This window comes from Phoxinus phoxinus, assembly GCF_949152265.1.
Source record: "Phoxinus phoxinus genome assembly, chromosome: 11".
NCBI lineage: Eukaryota > Metazoa > Chordata > Actinopteri > Cypriniformes > Leuciscidae > Phoxinus > Phoxinus phoxinus.
Genome location: NC_136886.1, coordinates 7,505,990 through 7,524,929, shown reverse-complemented (window position 1 = coordinate 7,524,929; position 18,940 = coordinate 7,505,990). Strand labels below are relative to the sequence as shown.

General features: G+C 37.8%; 1 protein-coding gene across 2 annotated transcripts in view; it reads left to right on the top strand.

The window, feature by feature from the left end:
• cntn4 (contactin 4) overlaps nucleotides 1-18,940 on the top strand; it is a 140,023-nt gene that overhangs the window by 77,631 nt on the left and 43,452 nt on the right. For both annotated transcript variants that reach the window (XM_079627586.1, XM_079627587.1), the window contains exons 6-11: nucleotides 1,172-1,375; nucleotides 2,745-2,847; nucleotides 2,932-3,116; nucleotides 8,506-8,645; nucleotides 13,717-13,846; nucleotides 16,603-16,753. In XM_079627586.1, the coding sequence (XP_079483712.1) occupies nucleotides 1,172-1,375; nucleotides 2,745-2,847; nucleotides 2,932-3,116; nucleotides 8,506-8,645; nucleotides 13,717-13,846; nucleotides 16,603-16,753 (913 nt within the window). The remainder of the gene's footprint in view (nucleotides 1-1,171; nucleotides 1,376-2,744; nucleotides 2,848-2,931; nucleotides 3,117-8,505; nucleotides 8,646-13,716; nucleotides 13,847-16,602; nucleotides 16,754-18,940) is intronic.

The window sequence follows — 18,940 nt, the reverse complement described above, 5'->3', positions numbered from 1 at the left end:
AATGACAGGGATTGTGCGTAATTGAATCAGCAAAAGGCAAAACAATTGTAACTCCCAGAGGTCAGGTTTGAAACTGTTTTTCTGTGCTGGAACGACCACTGACAGATGTGACATTAAGTGTATGCCGATATTTTGTGGAGAGGAGCGGCCGACACGAACGCTACATCTTCAAAGTTTGGTCAACAGCACTCCTCTGTTGACCAAGTGAACAGTGAAGAGTTGAGATTGTTTTATTTATTTGGCTCTTATTTGTCTGTTATACTGTGAAGTGATGTGGTGAAACAAAATAAAATATGTTTTGCTTAAAGAAAAACGTTTTGGGGTTCTAACATTACTTTCATGACAATTAAGCACATTTTCCTCTCCAAATAATTTTTGCATTTGCATGATAAAATCATTCTTTCTAATTGTTTTTGAATTACCATACATTTAATTCAGTGGGCAGTAAGTGTACTTTACAATTGACAAGTTTTTGTCATTACTGTCTGTAATGAGAATTATATACGTTTTCACATTAGTGGGCTACTAACAATTGAAGATGGGAATTGTCGTGAAAATAAAAATTCTGAAAAATAGGCTTCATATTGTTGTGGGGGAACAAGGACTTTTCCTCACAGTTTTTGTGAGATTCTCCCAATTAAGACATTTCTATCCATCTGTTGCGTTTTCCACGGTTTTACTTTAAGATTTGAATTATTTTCTTTAAAAACTCTTTGCTTTTATGAAATGCTGTGTGGATAGCTCATTACATGTTGGCTGATTATCCATTAACTGACCAGTGTCTAAATGAATAGCTCTCTGGATTTTTGAGCATTGGTTACATACGACCACTTTCCCACTTGAATAGAGGCCAACTAATCACAGGGCACTGGTTATCCTTTCTGTCATTAATTTTCACCCCCTAAGCCACACAACCCTCCTCAGGCTGATTAATTTTCACCCTAGCATGTAGCCCCAATGCTAATTTAGTAACTCTGGGGAGGCGCAAGATTCATGAGCAGAGCCCACATATGCCATTTAGGCTCTGCTGAGAGAGGAAATGTCACCGTGTACTCTAGTTATGTTTATGCAAATGTAGTTTCCGGGCAGTAGAATGACCTCTTTCTTCTCATGTGTGATGTTGACCGTCTTTTCTCCATCTTTCCTTTCCGTTTTTTTCTCTCTCTAACAGCTTTGACGTTCTCCTGGATTTTTAATGAGTACCCGTCATTCGTGAAGCAGGATTCTCGTCGATTCGTGTCCCAGGAGACAGGGAATCTATACATCGCCAAAGTTGAGCCATCTGATGTGGGCAACTACACCTGCGTTGTGACCAATACTGTCACCAAGACGCGCGTCCAAGGCCCACCCACTCCTCTGATACTGCGCACTGACGGTGAGGATGCTTGTCGATGTCTCGATATATACAATCGATTCTATATGCGCCATGGAATTATGTAGCTACAAGAGATAAAAAGAGTTGAATACAAATTTTTATACAAAGGTTAATAAGCTGTTTCTCTGCAAACTTTAAGATGCTGTGGCAGCATGTTTTGGTGCCTCTAGGCTGGCATTATCAAAGGCCCTCAAACTGAAAGGTCATTTGTCTTAGGCAGATCTAATTGTTGCTTCTTTGTGGATTTACAATTTGATCACACTCATGAACAAGGGCGATAAAAAATAAATTGTCAAATGTCATAACAGACTAACAAATAATTTTGTTGACATAATGTTGACATGTCCTCTAGGTCGATTTTTAAAGGGGGTAACAACAATTCTAGCTTTTAGCATTCTAGCTATATATTATTATTTGTGTCTTGTCTTCTACCTTCACTTTAAATCATTTTTTACACAATTATCTGAAAGTAGCTTTAGTTGGTGCCAAACTCGTATTTAAGAATTTTAAGATAATTTGCTTTTATAATAGCAAAGTTAATTGTCTGCTGTCATATTTTTTGCTTTAGTTTAATGTATATCCATTTTTTTGTTTTCCTTGACATGTTTTAAGTAGTCAAAGGTGCCCACAATCACATTTATGCCATTTTTACCAAAGCTTTAAAGATCATTTTAATGCAAATGCAGTAACAAACAAATATAACATATACTGTATGTATATACACACTATATCATTCAAAAGTTTGGTGTGTGTTTGTGTGTCTGTATGGTTCAGGTAAACCTTACGATATTGGGACAAAATGTCTATGGAATGTCCCCATAAAACATGGAAACCGAATGTGTGTGTTTGCATTTTTTTGTAGGTCCCACTGGCAGGCACCCATGCCTTGTCTGAATTGTGGTGTAAAACATGTTGTCTAAAAACCTGATGTTTGTATCAGTAGTGTATGACCAACATGAGCCACTCAATGGCTACTGTCACAGTGTGATCTCCAGGCACAATTTCAAACCCCATTGTACACGACTCTCTACCTGGGATGCTACAGAAGAAGATGATTGCCTCTCTTCAACCCTTCCTATTTGGCAGCGCTGACATAAACGGCCAGCGTTAGACATTACAGATAAGCATCTTTTTGAGTTCCCCTCAGACAGCTTAGTCGCTAGTCCGATAGCACACCTCACAAAAACACAGAAGGAGATATCAGGGCTTCCTGCTATCCCAAAAGTCTTTCAGAAGGGACAAAATAAATCATGCAATAATAATGAAGAAGATTGGCTGCTTTTTAATTTGCAATTGCAGATGGAGTAATTGATACTTTTGTTGGAAATAATTCTGCATTTGAGTGACATTTGAGTGTTTCTTTTTGTAGGTGTTATGGGAGAATATGAGCCAAAGATTGAAGTGCAGTTTCCAGAGGTCGTTCAAGTGGCTAAAGGTTCAACCGTGCGTCTGGAGTGTTTTGCATTGGGGAAGTAAGTATTATGAAGATACCCTCAATAGAAAAAGGATGTAATCAGTCCTTGAATTTCTTTTTGTGTTTGTGATGTCTCACACAGTCCGGTACCGTCCATAAGCTGGCATCGGGTCGACGGAGTCCCTTTCGCTCGTAAAGTGGATGTAAGGAAAACCAGCGGCGTGATGGAGATCCCTTACTTCCAGCAAGAGGACGCGGGCACGTACGAGTGTGTGGCGGAGAACACGAAAGGAAGAAACTCTGTGCAGGGAAAGCTGTCTTTCTTTGGTAAGTTGTCTTGAGATGCATGAATATTTGAACAGCTAAAGCCACATGTCACGTTTATTGAAGTGAAGGACATGATGCAGGACTGCCTTCCCAGTCTCCAGCCCTGACCAGCAGCAAATCAACTTACGGCCGGATGTTGTGCTTTAACAGTGCATCAAAATGATTAAAGCCTCCCGGTCGTGATGTCTCTAATATTTTTATCCAGATTAAAAAGATGAGAGGGTGACCTTGTGCCTGACCCTCCTGTTTGTGTGTGCTTGTGTGTGTGTGTGCATGTATGTGTGTGTTCCTTTCTACCAGATGGCAATGTGATTGGGATCCAATTTGACTCCAGATCAAAGCTGTTGAATTTACTATACTTAGATGAGGGGCACATATGCCAGGAAAACACTCAGCAGAGCAGCATCTGCATCCAGGATGACATCTGAATTTGTTTTTGTGTTTCCATCAAGAAGTAGTTGTTGATTTTAATAAACTTTGGAGTCTCTCGACCCAAATGAAGATTGTCTGAATTGAAGGCTTAGTTAGAAGTGATAGTAGATACTTGAAATTGTGTGGCTTATTAAGGGAAAAGGCTATTATTTTCAAAGCAATAATGTTTATTATTTTCACCTGGTGCATGATAAATTAGAGATGTTTTTAAGCCTTGCCAATTTAAACATTCAAGCGCAACAAGATGCTTATGAGGACTCGCGCACGAAAAAGCCGCCTCTCAGACAGCGTGTGAAAACTAAATTGAGTTCGCCTTCACGTCTTCTTTAGCTTGAGCGGAAAAATTCAACATGCCTGTCTTGGCGAGTATCCCAGCAAACATACATGTAGTAGGTTGTGATTGTGAACAGTCAAGAAAGACAACGCATGTGTACAGTATTGGATCAGTGCATTATGTCTTAAAGTGACAGCCGCCTAATATGTTACTCAAACAATAAAAGACAAATAAATCACTCACTGCACTTGACTAAATAACTTATGTAACTTTAATAAGGATTAATCTTTATTTTATATGCAGTGTTATTTTACTGTTATTCATTTTACTTGATTTACTTGAGTCACAACTATTTATCAGTTAAGGATTTCAGTCTTCCAAACAGTGAAACTAAGAAAAAAAACGTGGAAATTACATTTACATTCTATTAATTGCATGCGCACCTTCGGCCTACATTTGTTTACCACTGCAAATTGGCATGAATTGTAAAATGAGACCCCAATGGGTAGGCATAGGTTTCTAGGTAGTGTATTTTGACTCGGAGGCTTATGAAGTGAAGCATATTAAATATGGACTTTAAAATGATGGGTTCATAACCTTTTCCCTTCACCGCCGTGTTGGCTCTGTGGCATTGTTCATACAAGACAGCTACCTATTAAGTAAGTACCTGTAGGCTAGAGAGCAGTGGGATTTATCCGCCCCTTATGGGATCTTGCACTGGCTCTAATGCTGTACCCGCATGCCCAGTGGCCCATTTACAGGAATAGTCTGCACAGAGCTCGCTGAATGTTTTATTATCCCTGTTGTCTCATTGTTTATGTTCCAAACAATGTGGAATATGGGGGGACAGGTTCCTAGAAAAGGGAAGTTCTCCTAATGGGCTTCCCGGATGCGCGTGATTTATAAATGTATTAATTAGATAAATAGCTTCTGCATTTTGTAAAAGCTAATATAATCCAGCCAGGGAGGCGATTCGTCGTAGGTGTGGTTGTGTTTCACTAATGCTCTCGCTTCTCAGCTCTCGTGCAGCATTCTGTTTTGAAGAGACTTGATATTTATGATAATTCGCCTCGATTTTCGCTTCGCTTCCCCTATTCCTCAATCGTTTCCACCACCGTCTCACCTCTTCTTCTGTCTATAAGTCAGCCACAGTATAAGTAGAAGGAGACAGACCTTTAGCGTCTAGTTAAACTGTGGGTATTAAATAAGATGCAGATTTTTGATAGAAATAGCTCACACTAAACCAGTATTTATCTCATCAACCAAATTATTGACGAAAATGTTGTTAATAAAGGGCTTTTAAATTTTGTCAATGATAACAAAGAGAGAAAAAAAATGCATAGTAAAATTATTTCAATGCAATAAGTAAATTGGTTTAATTTAGAGTTGTTGAAAACAACACTGTTATTAACAATGCATTAACTAAGTTTTGACATTTTTGTTAAAAATGTATACTTGTTAAAATTAACATACACTACCATTCAAAAGTTGGAGTCAGTCATTTTTCTTTTAAAGAAATTAATACTTTTATTCAGCATGGATCAATCAAATTGATCAATAGTGATGGCAAAGAAATTATATTTCAAATAAATGCTGTTTCCACAAAAATATTAAGCAGCACTGGAGTAATAATGATGCTGAAAATTACTTTAAAAAATCTATGTATTATATTAAAGTATTATCGTGTATTACATATTTGATTTCATTTTGCAGTTTCTTGTTAACTAAAATATTATTATATATTACTATAATATTATAAATATTATACCACAGCTGAAATTAGATGCAGAGTAATTTGACTAAAAAGAATAAATATGACATAACAAAATATTTACAAAAAATGTAAGTATATTTCAATTAAAAACTTTGTAATAATAAACACTTCAAGTTCAGGCATTCAGTGTGATTAGAGTGTCAATTCAAGTCAAATTTAAGTTAATTGGACTTGTATTTATATGTCTGTTACACATACAACATATGTAAGTTAAGATGGCCGCCATCTGCCATTTGATGCGTTAAGCTATTCGCAATTATTTACAACACACCTCTAAGCCACAGCAGGCATGTAACTAAACAGTGGCAGGTTGACACTTATCCCGTACGCGCTCTGGGATTCTTCTGTGGCAGGATTAGCCTAAGGACAGACCTCTTGACTGCCACTCGGATCTCTCTCTCCCTTCCCCTCTATATCTGTCTCTGTATCTCATTCTCTTCCCCACTGTTTCTCCCTTTGCCAGCCAGGTGATAAAAATCTGTAATCTTATTTTGAAGTCCCATGGAATTAGGCCTACGAGACATTCGTCAGCAGAGCGGGGGAATGAGGCGATCAATAAGTGTATCTCATGTTTATCACTTCCACCGGCAGCAGCAGCAAAGCAGGAGGAGACACTCAAAGCCTTTCATTCTTTCTGCTTACGTTGGCTTGATTAGCAATTGCCCACAAATGTTTTTGTTGCCTTCATTAGTCCTTTTCTTGGCTTGGCTCTGAGGATTGTGTACCTCTAACAGGAACACATAAAGAGTCTTAAGTATGATTAATTAACTATTAAGGGGTCATGTCATAAATTTTAGTATTCTTCCCCCAAAATATAATGTAAGCCAATGTTTTTATGCATCAAAAACATTAATTTAGTTTTACTTCACTATATTTTACCCCATATGTAATCCTTAGAAATAAATAGATTTTTCATGATATGAACACTTTAAAGAGACACAAGTTAAAGCAGAGCTATGCAGTTTCAGGAATTTCTTCGCTGTATTCTCGCTTTTTGCTCGCAGGTTTCTCTATAGAGCTCCACCTACAGCTTTGGAATAGATATTTGACAACACTGTCAAAAAACTCATTGGCTACTCAGATACCAGAGGCTAGTAGATCAACGACATCAAAGCAGATGGGACATTCTTTAAAACGTCTCCTTAATTCGGGTTTGAAAATCGTGAGGGAGCGCAATAATGACAGAATTTTAGCAGATTTTTTTGCCGTAAAGCAATACGTTACATCACGAGACCTGATATCACACGATACTTCCTGGTGCTGCGGCCGTTGCAAGTGTGTTTTTTGCGCTCACAGGCGATAGGGGGGTGCGAGATGACCACCATTCAACCCGAAAAAAGTAATATAACCATTCCAATGACTCCGAAGCTGTTCAGTTAAGGTAAAAAACCTGCATAGTTTACCTTTAAATGTAGCATGTGGTTGGTAGGGTTGGAGGTCACGTAGGTTTCACCAAATGATTCTCACATAAAGAGTTTCCCTATGCAAAGAAAAGCTCAAGGTATGTTCTTCCATAGAGTACGTTATGATTGCTAGGGAGGGACACCGACAACATCTATCATAATCGCAGTATGCCACTGAATAAGCATTGAGTTGGTATTAAGGATGCTGAGAGCTCATTTTGACCTCTCTACCTCTCATTCCTCTCAAGTTTGACTTGTGGGCGTGAAATGTTGAGAGTGATTGTGTGCCCTGTGGGCAAGGCTAAGTCAGGCCCTGACTGCTTACTCTCATTTAAACAGTGGGGTTTAAAAGTCAATACTCTCCCAGTGAGTGTGAGATAGACTGAGTGGCAGTGACTAAAGGATCCGAGCAGCATTTTGGTCTTCAGTAGAAAATGGTTGACCGTTTGCGACGGAAATGCGACTGGTTTGCAGAAACAGGAATATATTTAAATGTGTTTACTCAAAAATGTAAGTTCTGTCATCATTTTGCTATTATGTTAGCCTAAATCTGTTTGACTTTCATTCTTTTTTTTTCAAAAACAGAAGGATTTTAAAGAATTGCTTGTGTATTTTTAGTGCAGTTAGTGCCCAATAGACTAGGGCTTTTCAAACTTGCAATGAATGCAAAATCCCCATAAAAGCAACATTGTATCCAAAATGTTTATGATTGGGGGGACCAAATGTTAAAGTTGAAGATGTAAAAATCTTCTGGAGTCATATAATAGTTTTAATAGCAATAGAGTAATGGAAATGTAAGCCATCCAACGATAATCATCCTGTCGAGTGACTTAACAGCTGCAGATCATTGAGTCAGTACGTTTTAAACTCAAGAATCATATCATGAATGAATCAATTAGACTGATTTTGTGAATAAATGATTGATTGAATAGATTTGATTCCAAAGAATGGATCATGAATCCGACATCACTACTTCCTATTTTCAGAATGTAATGGGAATTGGTCATCGGATCAACTTTTTTACTTAGCTCAGCAACCTTGTGTTCACATTGTTTATTGTTTGTTTGTAAGTGTTCTACCCATTCTTATCTGTCTTTTAGTTTCCTTTTAGAGAAAATGCCCATAAATGATTCCCTAAATGTGCTCTTTGTCAATTATTTACTTGGTTTGAGTTACATGCATTTAAAAGATAAAGATCAATACAGCTTGTTTATAATTAAGCCATAATTTACCCTAACGGTGTAGGTTGAGGTAGTTTATGGTATTAGCTTTTAGACAATACTAATATATTAGATGTGATTTCCTTTCTATACCCATCTAAGTGGAAGTGTGAATCATTTGGGCTCGGCTGCGTCTATTGTCACTGCTGTTGTTTTCTTATGCGGCATTATTTCCCACAGTTCATCGCTCTAAGAATGTAAGTCCGCTTTGAAGGACATGTAACGGGTAATAATCAAGGTTAAAGTTATTCTGTGTAGTCATTACCTCTGCTGTTGGTTGTTTCAGCCTCCCCCCAGCTAATTGAGAAGCCCCAGGATGTGCAGAAGGCCATAGATGACTCTCTGGTGTGGGAATGCAAGGCCACAGGGAAACCCAAACCCTCTTACAGGTGGATGAAGAATGGAGAGAACCTGGAGCCCACTGAGGTCAGTTCACCTCTGAGGTTTGAGGACGGTCACCAGACTTTTTTTAAAACAGACACTGACTATGATTAATACTACAAATTGCATTAATGATTTCAGTTTTATTCATCATTTGCTCACCCTCGTGACTTACTTTCTTTTGTGGAACACAAAAGAAGACATTTTAAAAGATTTTTGTCCATACGCTGAAAGTCAGCTGGGTTTACGGTTGTTTTGGACCCCTTTGACTTTCATTGTATGGCTAAAAACAGTTGGAACATTCTTCAAAATAGCTTCTTTTTGGTTCCACACGTGAAAGTAAATTATACAGGTTTGGATTGGCATGAGTAAAAAAAAGAAAAGAAATGTTTAGTGAACTCTACCTTCAAAGTTTAGTTCAAAGAATATAAGTTTACAGATCATATCAAGTGTATCAAATAGAATTCACAATACAAAGAAAGTTGAGAAGCTTATTGTCTTGTTTTTAGGTTATATCAGTGATTTGGTAACCGTCATTACAGTAGACCAGCCATCTTTATTAACCTCGTGAGACCGATGCTTTAAAGTGTATTCCTTAATGGCTTCTCTATAACCATCTAAATCAACCTGACCCCAATGGAGTACCTAATGTGTCATTCTGCGGACCTTCTATATAGGCCACTCCAGAATGATCAAACCAATAGGAAAAGACAAAATTGAGAACATAAAAAGCTTCCAAATATCCACCACTTGTTCTGACGACGAGAGGGGAATAGCTCCCCAAAAATGCAATAAACTCAAGGTGGCAATAGCCAGAATAAAGCACTACCAATACTCCCTAACAACACATTTTAAAGATTGAACCAACACATTTTCATTTCACACCTCTTCCTTTTTTGTGAGTTTGTCAAAGTTCTTTTTTAGATGCTTGAAGGTGATATGAAATGCCTTTTTCAACCCATTTTACTTCCCTCGTGTGACTTTTCATAATGTTCAATGTTAAAAACGAAACGTAGGTTTGATTTTTATCCATTGGGAATTTATTGGATCATGACAAATGTGCACTTCAGGACTTTACAGTTTAGTTTTGGAGGTCTACTGCTCTCCTGAAACACCGCCAGTATCTGTAGGTTGAAACTTCAGCAGTCTTGGGGAGATCAGTTTGAGGTGGAGAAAGTTATGACATTTTAATGAAAGACAACCTTTTTTCTTTTTTTTTGGAATAACATGCTCCAATAAATTATGCACAACAAGACCAGTAAAGTGCATTAAGTAAGTAAATAGGACAGTTTTGATTTCCTGTCAACATTAAATAAGGTGCAGAGAGGAGCATGCAAACTGAGGCTCTTCATCATTACTACTCATCATTACACAAACATCATTACTGGTTTACAAACACCACAAGCTCAGCATATGAAAGACATTTAATAAGTCCTTGATTAAAGTAAAATACATTTAATCAACATTAAGGCTTGATTTAGTACAGTCATTCATAATGCAAGATACAAGATACTCAACAATCTCCCATTAAATCTCTGAGTTAAAAGAGCAGATTTTAAGCCCGTTTTCTTGCAGGCCATTAGGAGAAGGCTTATAAACCTTTATTGTGCACTAGACAAGCTCTTATTGTTTTGTCTTTCTCTGAAATCCATTTAAACTATAGTGAAAGAGGTGATAAACGTTTATAGCCTATGTCTCGACACTCTATGTAATACACAACCTGTCTCCACTGAAAGCATTTCACCCAGAATCCCAAACTCTCAGCACATGAAGTTATTTTTAGAGACTAGTAGCTCTTTTGCACAACTATGGTGTGATGAATAAACAAATCAGTAAACTTCATGTAAATTAGCTTCGCTATGCGATGTGGGTACAAACAAAACAAAAGATATTGATCCATTTAGAGACTCTGTATAGGGCTGTTTATGTGCTCAGAAACATAGTCACTTGTCTTTCTTCATCTGTCACTCATTCTTTTTCATCTTTCACACCACCAGATTAGAATATCTATCAGCTCTGCATAATTAGCAGTCTGTCCATTTCATTGTTTTGCACTTTATTATAGAACGGTTCCAACAGAATACTCTGCAGTCAAAAAAAAGCTCAAATAAAGTTCATTTACATGCGTTGGACCTCAGGAAAGGATTTTTTTATGCAGATTTTGCTGGTTGGGATCCACATTTATTGAGTGAATTTGTATTTGAAAATCAAATTTGCATAATGATCAATGCTTTACAGGTGTGTTTGTGTGCCAAGGCAATTGCCAAAAGGTGCACTTGAATTTTAAATGCAATAAAATGTATTTAGCATTTTTGGTTTTAAAAAGGATGCCTTGTGCCGTTCTGGAAGCACATCTCTTTGAGCACTGAATAAATACCACCCAGTTTTTTGTACTATGACAGACTAATGTCCCAAGGGCACAACAATCTCTTGATTGAATCATGGCCCTAGCTTACATTTTGATTCTGAAATGTTGATTTTAAATGTATCCCGGTTAAATGAATTAATCAGTGCAGAATTATTACAATCTCCAAATGTCACTGTCAGCATCAGAGCTTTAATCAATTGTATAACTAAAGGTCACTGATGTAGCAAAAGCATGGGTTGTTGACTTATACCATTTGTTATTTTCATTGTGCTTAATCAATTGGGACCTTTTATGTTCTTTCTGCCTTATTGGAATGCAGCATTGCAAAGGTGACCAGCTAAAAACCTCTTCTTTGTAAATCACTGTGGCGCTCCACTCACTAAGAGAAAGGAATATGATGTGAGGCACATACCGTGTCTTGACTAATCTAGTAATAAACGTGTCAATGATCTTGTTCACCCATATCATTGCGTTTTTTTTTATACCAGCTCGTACTGCTTACACAGAACCTAGCTTTTATTTGTAGTAGTTTCATTTAAAATGTACCACATAACATAAAACGGAGTGTTTACAACAGCTAGGAACTGGTAATGAGGCCTAACATGCACAGTATTTTGAACAAAAGGACACATTATCATCTTTTAGAAGGCGTAGATTTAAATCAAAGACTTAGGAAATGAAACCGTCCATGCAGCCATGCACACGCACACGCACTTCATATCAGGAGGAGAATTTGCCGCAACTGTAGTCATGCATTTCGGTTTATATCCTAACCCTACAGATTTCGAGCAGTGACATTGCCATTCACTGCTTTTCAGCGCAGACGTGCAGATGGTTCCCTCCCTCAGGTCCCGCCACGTGCAAAACTGCTGATTTAAGAGGAATGTCACGGTTAATTAGTACCGTAGTAAAGTAAAGCGTCGCCTCGCTTCGAACTGCTATATGCCACCATGTGATTTTCTGTGAAGTCTTATTTGTCCCTTCCTCTTTCTCTTCATTTCAGACTACACCGGCACACATCTCATTTAAATGCAGATTATCCGAAGGACCAAGTGCTGTTTTATATAGTGGTGACTACAGTTAACATTTTATTAACATTAACCCTTGTGCGACATATGGACATTTTTTGTCTTTTTCGGTTTTGTTTTTTGATAATGCCAACTGCATACATTTTGGTACAGGTGTGTATTTTTATTGGAATTTTACTATTTCACCCCCATTTCCTTTAATAAATCTATTTTGCACTAGGTACACATGCGTAACTTTTTTAATTGATGCACAAGGGTTAAAGGAAAATGAAAAATAAATTTCGAAAATTAAAGTTCTGTTATTATTAACTCTGCATAACTCTACAACCTAAAATTGCAGAAAAAAAAGTAAGAGTGCTATTCCGAATTAGCTGTATATCTGGTGGGCATTTTTTAGAAGCACTGAATCATTCCGGAACGAAACACTCGTTCCCTTATGAATGAGTGGATCTTTTCCCCAACCGATTCGTTCAAAAACACTGAATCATTCCGGATGATTATCTTTATGAATAAGTCGTTAAATCTTTTACTCAACCGAATCATTCAAAAACAGAGATTCATTTAGGAATGATAGAATTGTGTTGCTTGGAGATATGTGTGTTGCAGTGGATTTCTCTTTGGCTTCACTTGGAGTGATTTTACGAAATATGAACTTCTCTTTTATTGAATTATTAAACTGATAAATACACTCGCAATCAGCACAATCAGCATGATCATGTTTGTCTGAATGTCAATATGGCTGTGATGACAGTTTTTGAAAAGTATTCCTTGAGTATGAAGAATAAAGTTAAAGGGCAAAATGTGAAATATTAAAGGACAGAATACTCTCTAAACCACAGCAGCGAGTTTCTGCCACTTCTTAATTTTTAATATGAACCTGTCTTTTTATGAGCCTTTAAAATGTTGTTTATGCCTGTTGGAGGAAACATGAGGTGGAAACTAAATGCTTTCCAAGGTGACTGTGTCTGATGGTATGTGTGTGTATGTGTGTATATATATATATATATATATATATATATATATATATATATATATATACACACACTTTCCTATCTGAAATTGTAGTCCTACAGTATGCCTACCCCTAAATCTAACCCTGCCCATAAGTTAACCCTAAAATCAGAGGGGAATGATAGGTGAATAGCACTGATGTAGAAGCACCTAACCCTGGTCAACAAAGTTGTTGATCCAGGAACATGTTGTACGTGGTGAAATCACATTCACCATTTGCACACACCTTTGATTGCAGTGTCCTGATGTTTTAAGATGTCTGGGGAGTATTGAAATCCGGTTGACCCATTTTATGTTTTTTTTAATACTCTATATTCATCAAACAAGTTTGGTTAACATCAGAAGATATGCAAACTTCATTCCATCACATACTCAAAATGGTATAAAGCTGTCAGCATTAAAATATTAGCCCAGCTTGTTTATAATGGCAAACATCATCCAGCCTCCCAACGACGTGTCCACAGAGCTCTGGTTAAGAAGTAAACAAGCCGGGGCTTTATTTCCATCTCATAAACATACAGATTTATTACCATCGTTTTTGAGCAGCCTCCCTACGCAGTGTCTCCCATTAGTAATGAACACTCAGATTTATGATGGTTTCCATCAACCTCCAGCTAGACGTAATTTACCTTCCCAGACACGTTGTGCTTTTATGCAGATTAGCAATCTCAGTAAAAGACTCTTAACGGAGATATTCTGTTTTCCACAGGAGAGGTTGCAGGTCATTAATGGCGCCCTGTCCATCACTCGCCTGGAGCTCTCCGATATTGGAATGTACCAGTGCGTGGCTGGGAACAAGTATGGAGAAGTGTACTCCAACGCTGAACTCAGAGTTATCGGTAAGTGAAACCTGGGTAATCGAGTTTGACTGAAATATTAGTGTTGGTTTATACATTTATAAAGTTGTAAAGCGCAGAATAATGACTGCATTAATAAAGCTTACACTCTTTATCTCAACTATATGCTCTTGATAATGACCACTTATGAGTCATAATGTAAATTAGATGTTTAATATTGTTCATTGCATGGGCAAATAGGCATTTCATTCTTATTCAGAGGTGACTTTCTGTCAAGGACATTTTCGTTGTTTAAAAGTTAATTTATGTCTCACTAGTAGCACACAACAAAAAATAACATTTGGTTCAAACAGGCTTCCCAAACCCTCCCCATCTACCATTGGTTAGATAAACCGATAGCTCTGCCCAAGACTCATGTCATTGCTTGTTTCTCCGAAGCCACACTTAAGCTTCAATGTCAGAATACCTAACTAAAATACCCATCGAATACCAATTGAATTTAAGTCAAGTCATCTTCATTTATATAGCGCTTTTAACAATGTAGATTGTTTCAAAGCAGCTTTACAGTAATAAACGGATCATTTAAGGTAACACAGATTGTTTTGGCTTTATAGCGGTTCTTGAATAAAGATATTTTCCACCTAAAGTTAGTTTTGATTGATTCACTTCCGTCGCAAGGATCATTAGTTATTAAATTAGAGCTGAAAATAATAGGCGCTCTGCTGAAAACGCAGAGCTATGTTTGCTTGAGACCGTTTTGGCATCGTAGTTTTTTTTCAGTTGAGATGCTTCGTTGCTATGATACAGAATATCCGTTGGTCGGTGTCGTATTAGTCCCGCCCCTCCTCCACTGTGATTGGACGGTTGGGTAAAAAGTGACAGTGATGATCGCTGCGTTTTACCCAAAGTTGAACATTCTTCAACTCTCTGCGACCTGTAAAAAACGCAGATCGCTTCAGCGTGAAAAAGATGCTCAGCTCAGCGTTTTAAAAACGCGGCACTCCCATTGAAAACAATTGAAAAAACACGCCAGCCGCGTGAAAAAACGCTTTGGTGGACACACGGCCTAAGAATTAATTCTATAGTTATGCGCATTTTAATATTTTGTGCGCAGGTTTGTAATTCTCTACAAACCAAGCCTTAAACTACTTTTCTGGCCTTAAAATGTTGATACAGAATGCTTTATCTGTAGAGTGGTAAAGGGATCCTCCATAGGGAGAGGCTAGTTGGCACTTCAGCACTGCGTTGTCATCGGGTCCAGGCGAAGGTCCTTCGTCAGATTTGGATACGGCCTGGATACGGCAGGCTGCGGTAAAACCTCGGGATAAACAAAGACACTAAAATTAGCGTAGATTCCATCCTTCTTATGATGTAACGAGTTCATCAGGATTTATGGGAAGTGTTCCCAGTTCCGGCTGACCTAATCTATGCAGCCTAACATTGAATTATAGAAGTCAATAATGTATTATGTGAATGCTAGGTCAAAGAGATGTGTCTTCAATTTATCTTTGAACTGACAGAGTGTGTCTGCTTCCCCGGACAATGGTAGGAAGACCGTTCCAAAGTTTTGGAGCTAAATAGGAAAAGGATCTACCGCCAGCAGTCGAATTTACACCGCGAAACAGATGAGCTACCAGTGTATCATGATTACAGAACGTTCTTTTTAACCGAGTCAAAAATATACAGCCTAACCTGTGTATTCCGATTCTTGATTCCGTCTGAACAAAGAGGTTTTCCCTCATATCGCTTAAACTCAAGCTCAGCATCTCGTTCCCACTATTTCAGGGAACAGGGTTACAGTTAAGTAACCGGAGACGCTCTCTATGTTTATTTATTTTCCATAAATATTAAGCCGCCAAAGTTGCCAAGAAACTGAACTTACAGGAGAGTAATTGTCAGTCCCTTGCGCAGATAAAATAATTGAAGTGCCTTTTAAAAGACAGAGTGTGAAGATTGTAGAGCCGTAGAAATTATCATAATAAAACTCATTTGAGAGGGGAACGTGAAAGAAAGAGGAAAGGACGTGACATTTTCCCTTTGTTTTTCTTAGCAGAGAAAAAGAGCGTGTGATAATTAAAGTGTGCTACATACGCCAAGCTGTTTTGCCATCTCTGTTCTGCCATCTCTGTTTCTACATCATACGTACCCACATACACGTGTCTGTCTTTGAAGTACAATGATTAGAGAGGATGTGCTCTAAATAGTCCTTAATCCTCATGTCTGCATACCTGTAATTATGGACAAAGATGAAGGGGGAAATTGGCCTGATGCATGATGGTCTTCAGTTGTTAAATATTATTGTTGTTAAATATTTCAGTGGTTCTTTGAGTGTCATTTATTTATTGGCACAATAAGATACAGGATGGGAAATAATGGGGATAAGAGGGGGGAATGGAAATGTCAAAGCCGGATTCAAACTTGTGACCAAATGAGTGAGCACCACAAAGCAAACCGCTAGGCCAAGTGATCGGACACTGTCACGGACAGTAGTTGCAAAGTTACTTATAGTTAGTAGAATGTCTAAAGTGTACTATCAAAATAAAGTGTTTTTAAGAGAAAGACAGCACATTTTAAGTGTGTAGATATCAGTATAAGTTAATTTTGTCTCGCCATGCTTGTTTTGATGATAAAATATTCCTTTATTATGGAATAATGAAATTAGTTTTTTTATAAAAAAAAAAATATATATATTATAATGAAAATGGTTTTATGAGTTTCAGCTATGATGCGAAACATTTTCTAAGCTTTCTGTTGATGTATACTCTTAATATCATTTAAAACTTGCTCTTTCATTTCAGCTATCGCTCCTGATTTTTCCCAAAACCAGCTGAAGAGTCACACTTTAGTCAAAGAAGGTGGCGACGTTCTTGTTGAATGCAAGCCCAAGATGTCGCCTCGAGGCACGATCTCCTGGCGCAGAGGCAACGATGCCCTCCGAGAAAGCATCAGGTAACTCTCTTATCCCACTCAGATGTCATTTGTCGGATCTGCCGAGCCTTTCCTCTATTTACAGTCTTCTTGTATGATGCTACAAAACCAAAGCTTTTCCAGTCTGATCCATGAACAGTCAACTGGACTGTGGGATGATGAGCCCACAATACTGCGGTTGTGCTCCAGATCTGGTTTTTGATATAATGTCTTTGTCAAATCATTTCTGTTATTCACTGCAACAAAGCGCTGCCACTGACTTTGGCCATTCATCTCTGCCTGTGGAATCCCACTACAGCAGCCAGAGAAAAAGCATGTCTCAGCATGTCTCTGCTAAGGGTCGCAACAATACGTCTCTAGTGGGCTTTGTGTTTCAGTTTCAACCGCTCTTTTCTCTTTCTTTCATTCTGTTTTACTATCTCCTTCTGTTATTTGCTCACTCCCCTAAACACAAGAGCCTCATAGAGGGCCATTTTCTGCAGACATGTACTGCGGATCTCTAATGTGTGCCCTGTTATCAAACATACTGCCTTAAAATAGTATAAAAACAAGTATACAATATAATATACATACATACAAATATGATTATATAAAATATAAATAAGTTAGGGTAATGTGAATGCAAATTATATGTTATTACTCACACTACCGTTCAAAAGTTTGGGGTCAATAAGATTTGTTTTTGAAAGAAATTAATATTTAATTTTATATAATAAAAATTGGTCAAAAGTGACGGTAAAGACATTTATAATATTACGAAAAATATTTCTATTGAACTTCTGTGGAAGTTTCTATACATCAGGGAATCCTGAAAAAAAATGTATCACTGTTTCCACATAAATATTGAGCATCAAAACAATTTTCAATATGTTTAATAATAAGAGATGTTTCTGGAGTGTCATATCAACATATTAGAATGATTTTGCTTTATATTTAACATATTAGAATGATATTAGATTAGCGCTTTGCGTTTGAGAAAGCCGCATTACAAATAAAATGTATTATTATTATTATTATTTCTGAAGGATCATGTGACACTGAAGACGGGAGTAATGATGCTGAAAATTCAGCTTGGCCATCATAGGAATAGATGAACAGATGTAATATATTACAGTAAAAAGCAATTATTGTTTACATTAATACAATATAACAGTTTTACTGTATTTTTGGTCAAATAAATGCAGCCTCGGTGCACATAGGAGACTTCTTTGTCTAGGAGACAAAAATGGTATTGCGCTGCCTACCCAGACATCATAGTCTGGATCAGTTTGTGTTTTGACTGGTTAACCAACTGGATTCCCAGCCTGACAAACCTTTGTAAAACCAGCCAAATAGACCAGTCTCATAGATCAATCTCAAACTGGTTTATGCTGGAGGTTTTTCTTCCAGCGAGGCTATGACATCCTAAAATACTGTTTAAAGGCTTTTTTTTTTTCCACAAGATATTGCAGGCAATGTATTTTTAGCACTCATGTTTATATTTCGTCTCTTCAACTGTGATGAAGTTTTCTAAAAGATGCACATTTAGCACAGAAATCAGTGAGCACACACAATTATTCAAATGAAGCCTGATGTTCTTATTAACAGCTCCAGTAAGGATCACGCAGTCCTTCATAACAGGACTCTGCAGGTTTATCAGGTGACCAGTAACATTCCCTCCTGAGCAAAGGCAGGGTGTTAATCAACTTCTCTGCACACTTAGTAGGAGGTCAGCGTCCCTGCCAGACCAGCCTTTATCAACAAACATATGTCTCTGTCTCAGCCAGACCCAGCTTGATACAAGTGCAGCATGCCACCGACCCGGAGCGCTTGCGTTTGACCACACTGAGATAGGCAAAGTTCAGTGCGTCTGCATCTGTCAGTGTGTGCACACCACGGCTGCCCGTCGTTTACATATACAAAGTTGGTGTTGGTGCTCATCAAACAGAGTGGCGGGCCGTTTGCATAGGGGTTATGCTGTCAATGTCCTTGAGCTGTCCTGTGTGAGAGGACAGCAAAAGCTGATGAATACTTCATGTCTACACCTTGAAGAGTCAAGGCAGAAAATTGATTTGCCATCTTTTCACAATGTTTTGCATCTCTTTCCTATTCTTTTAAACACTATATCCACAAACAGATAGAGGCTATCGAGAATATGTGTTGGCTAGTGGTTTAATTTGAGGAATCCTTGCTTGTGGTAATAGAGAAGATAACGTGGCCCCAAAAAGT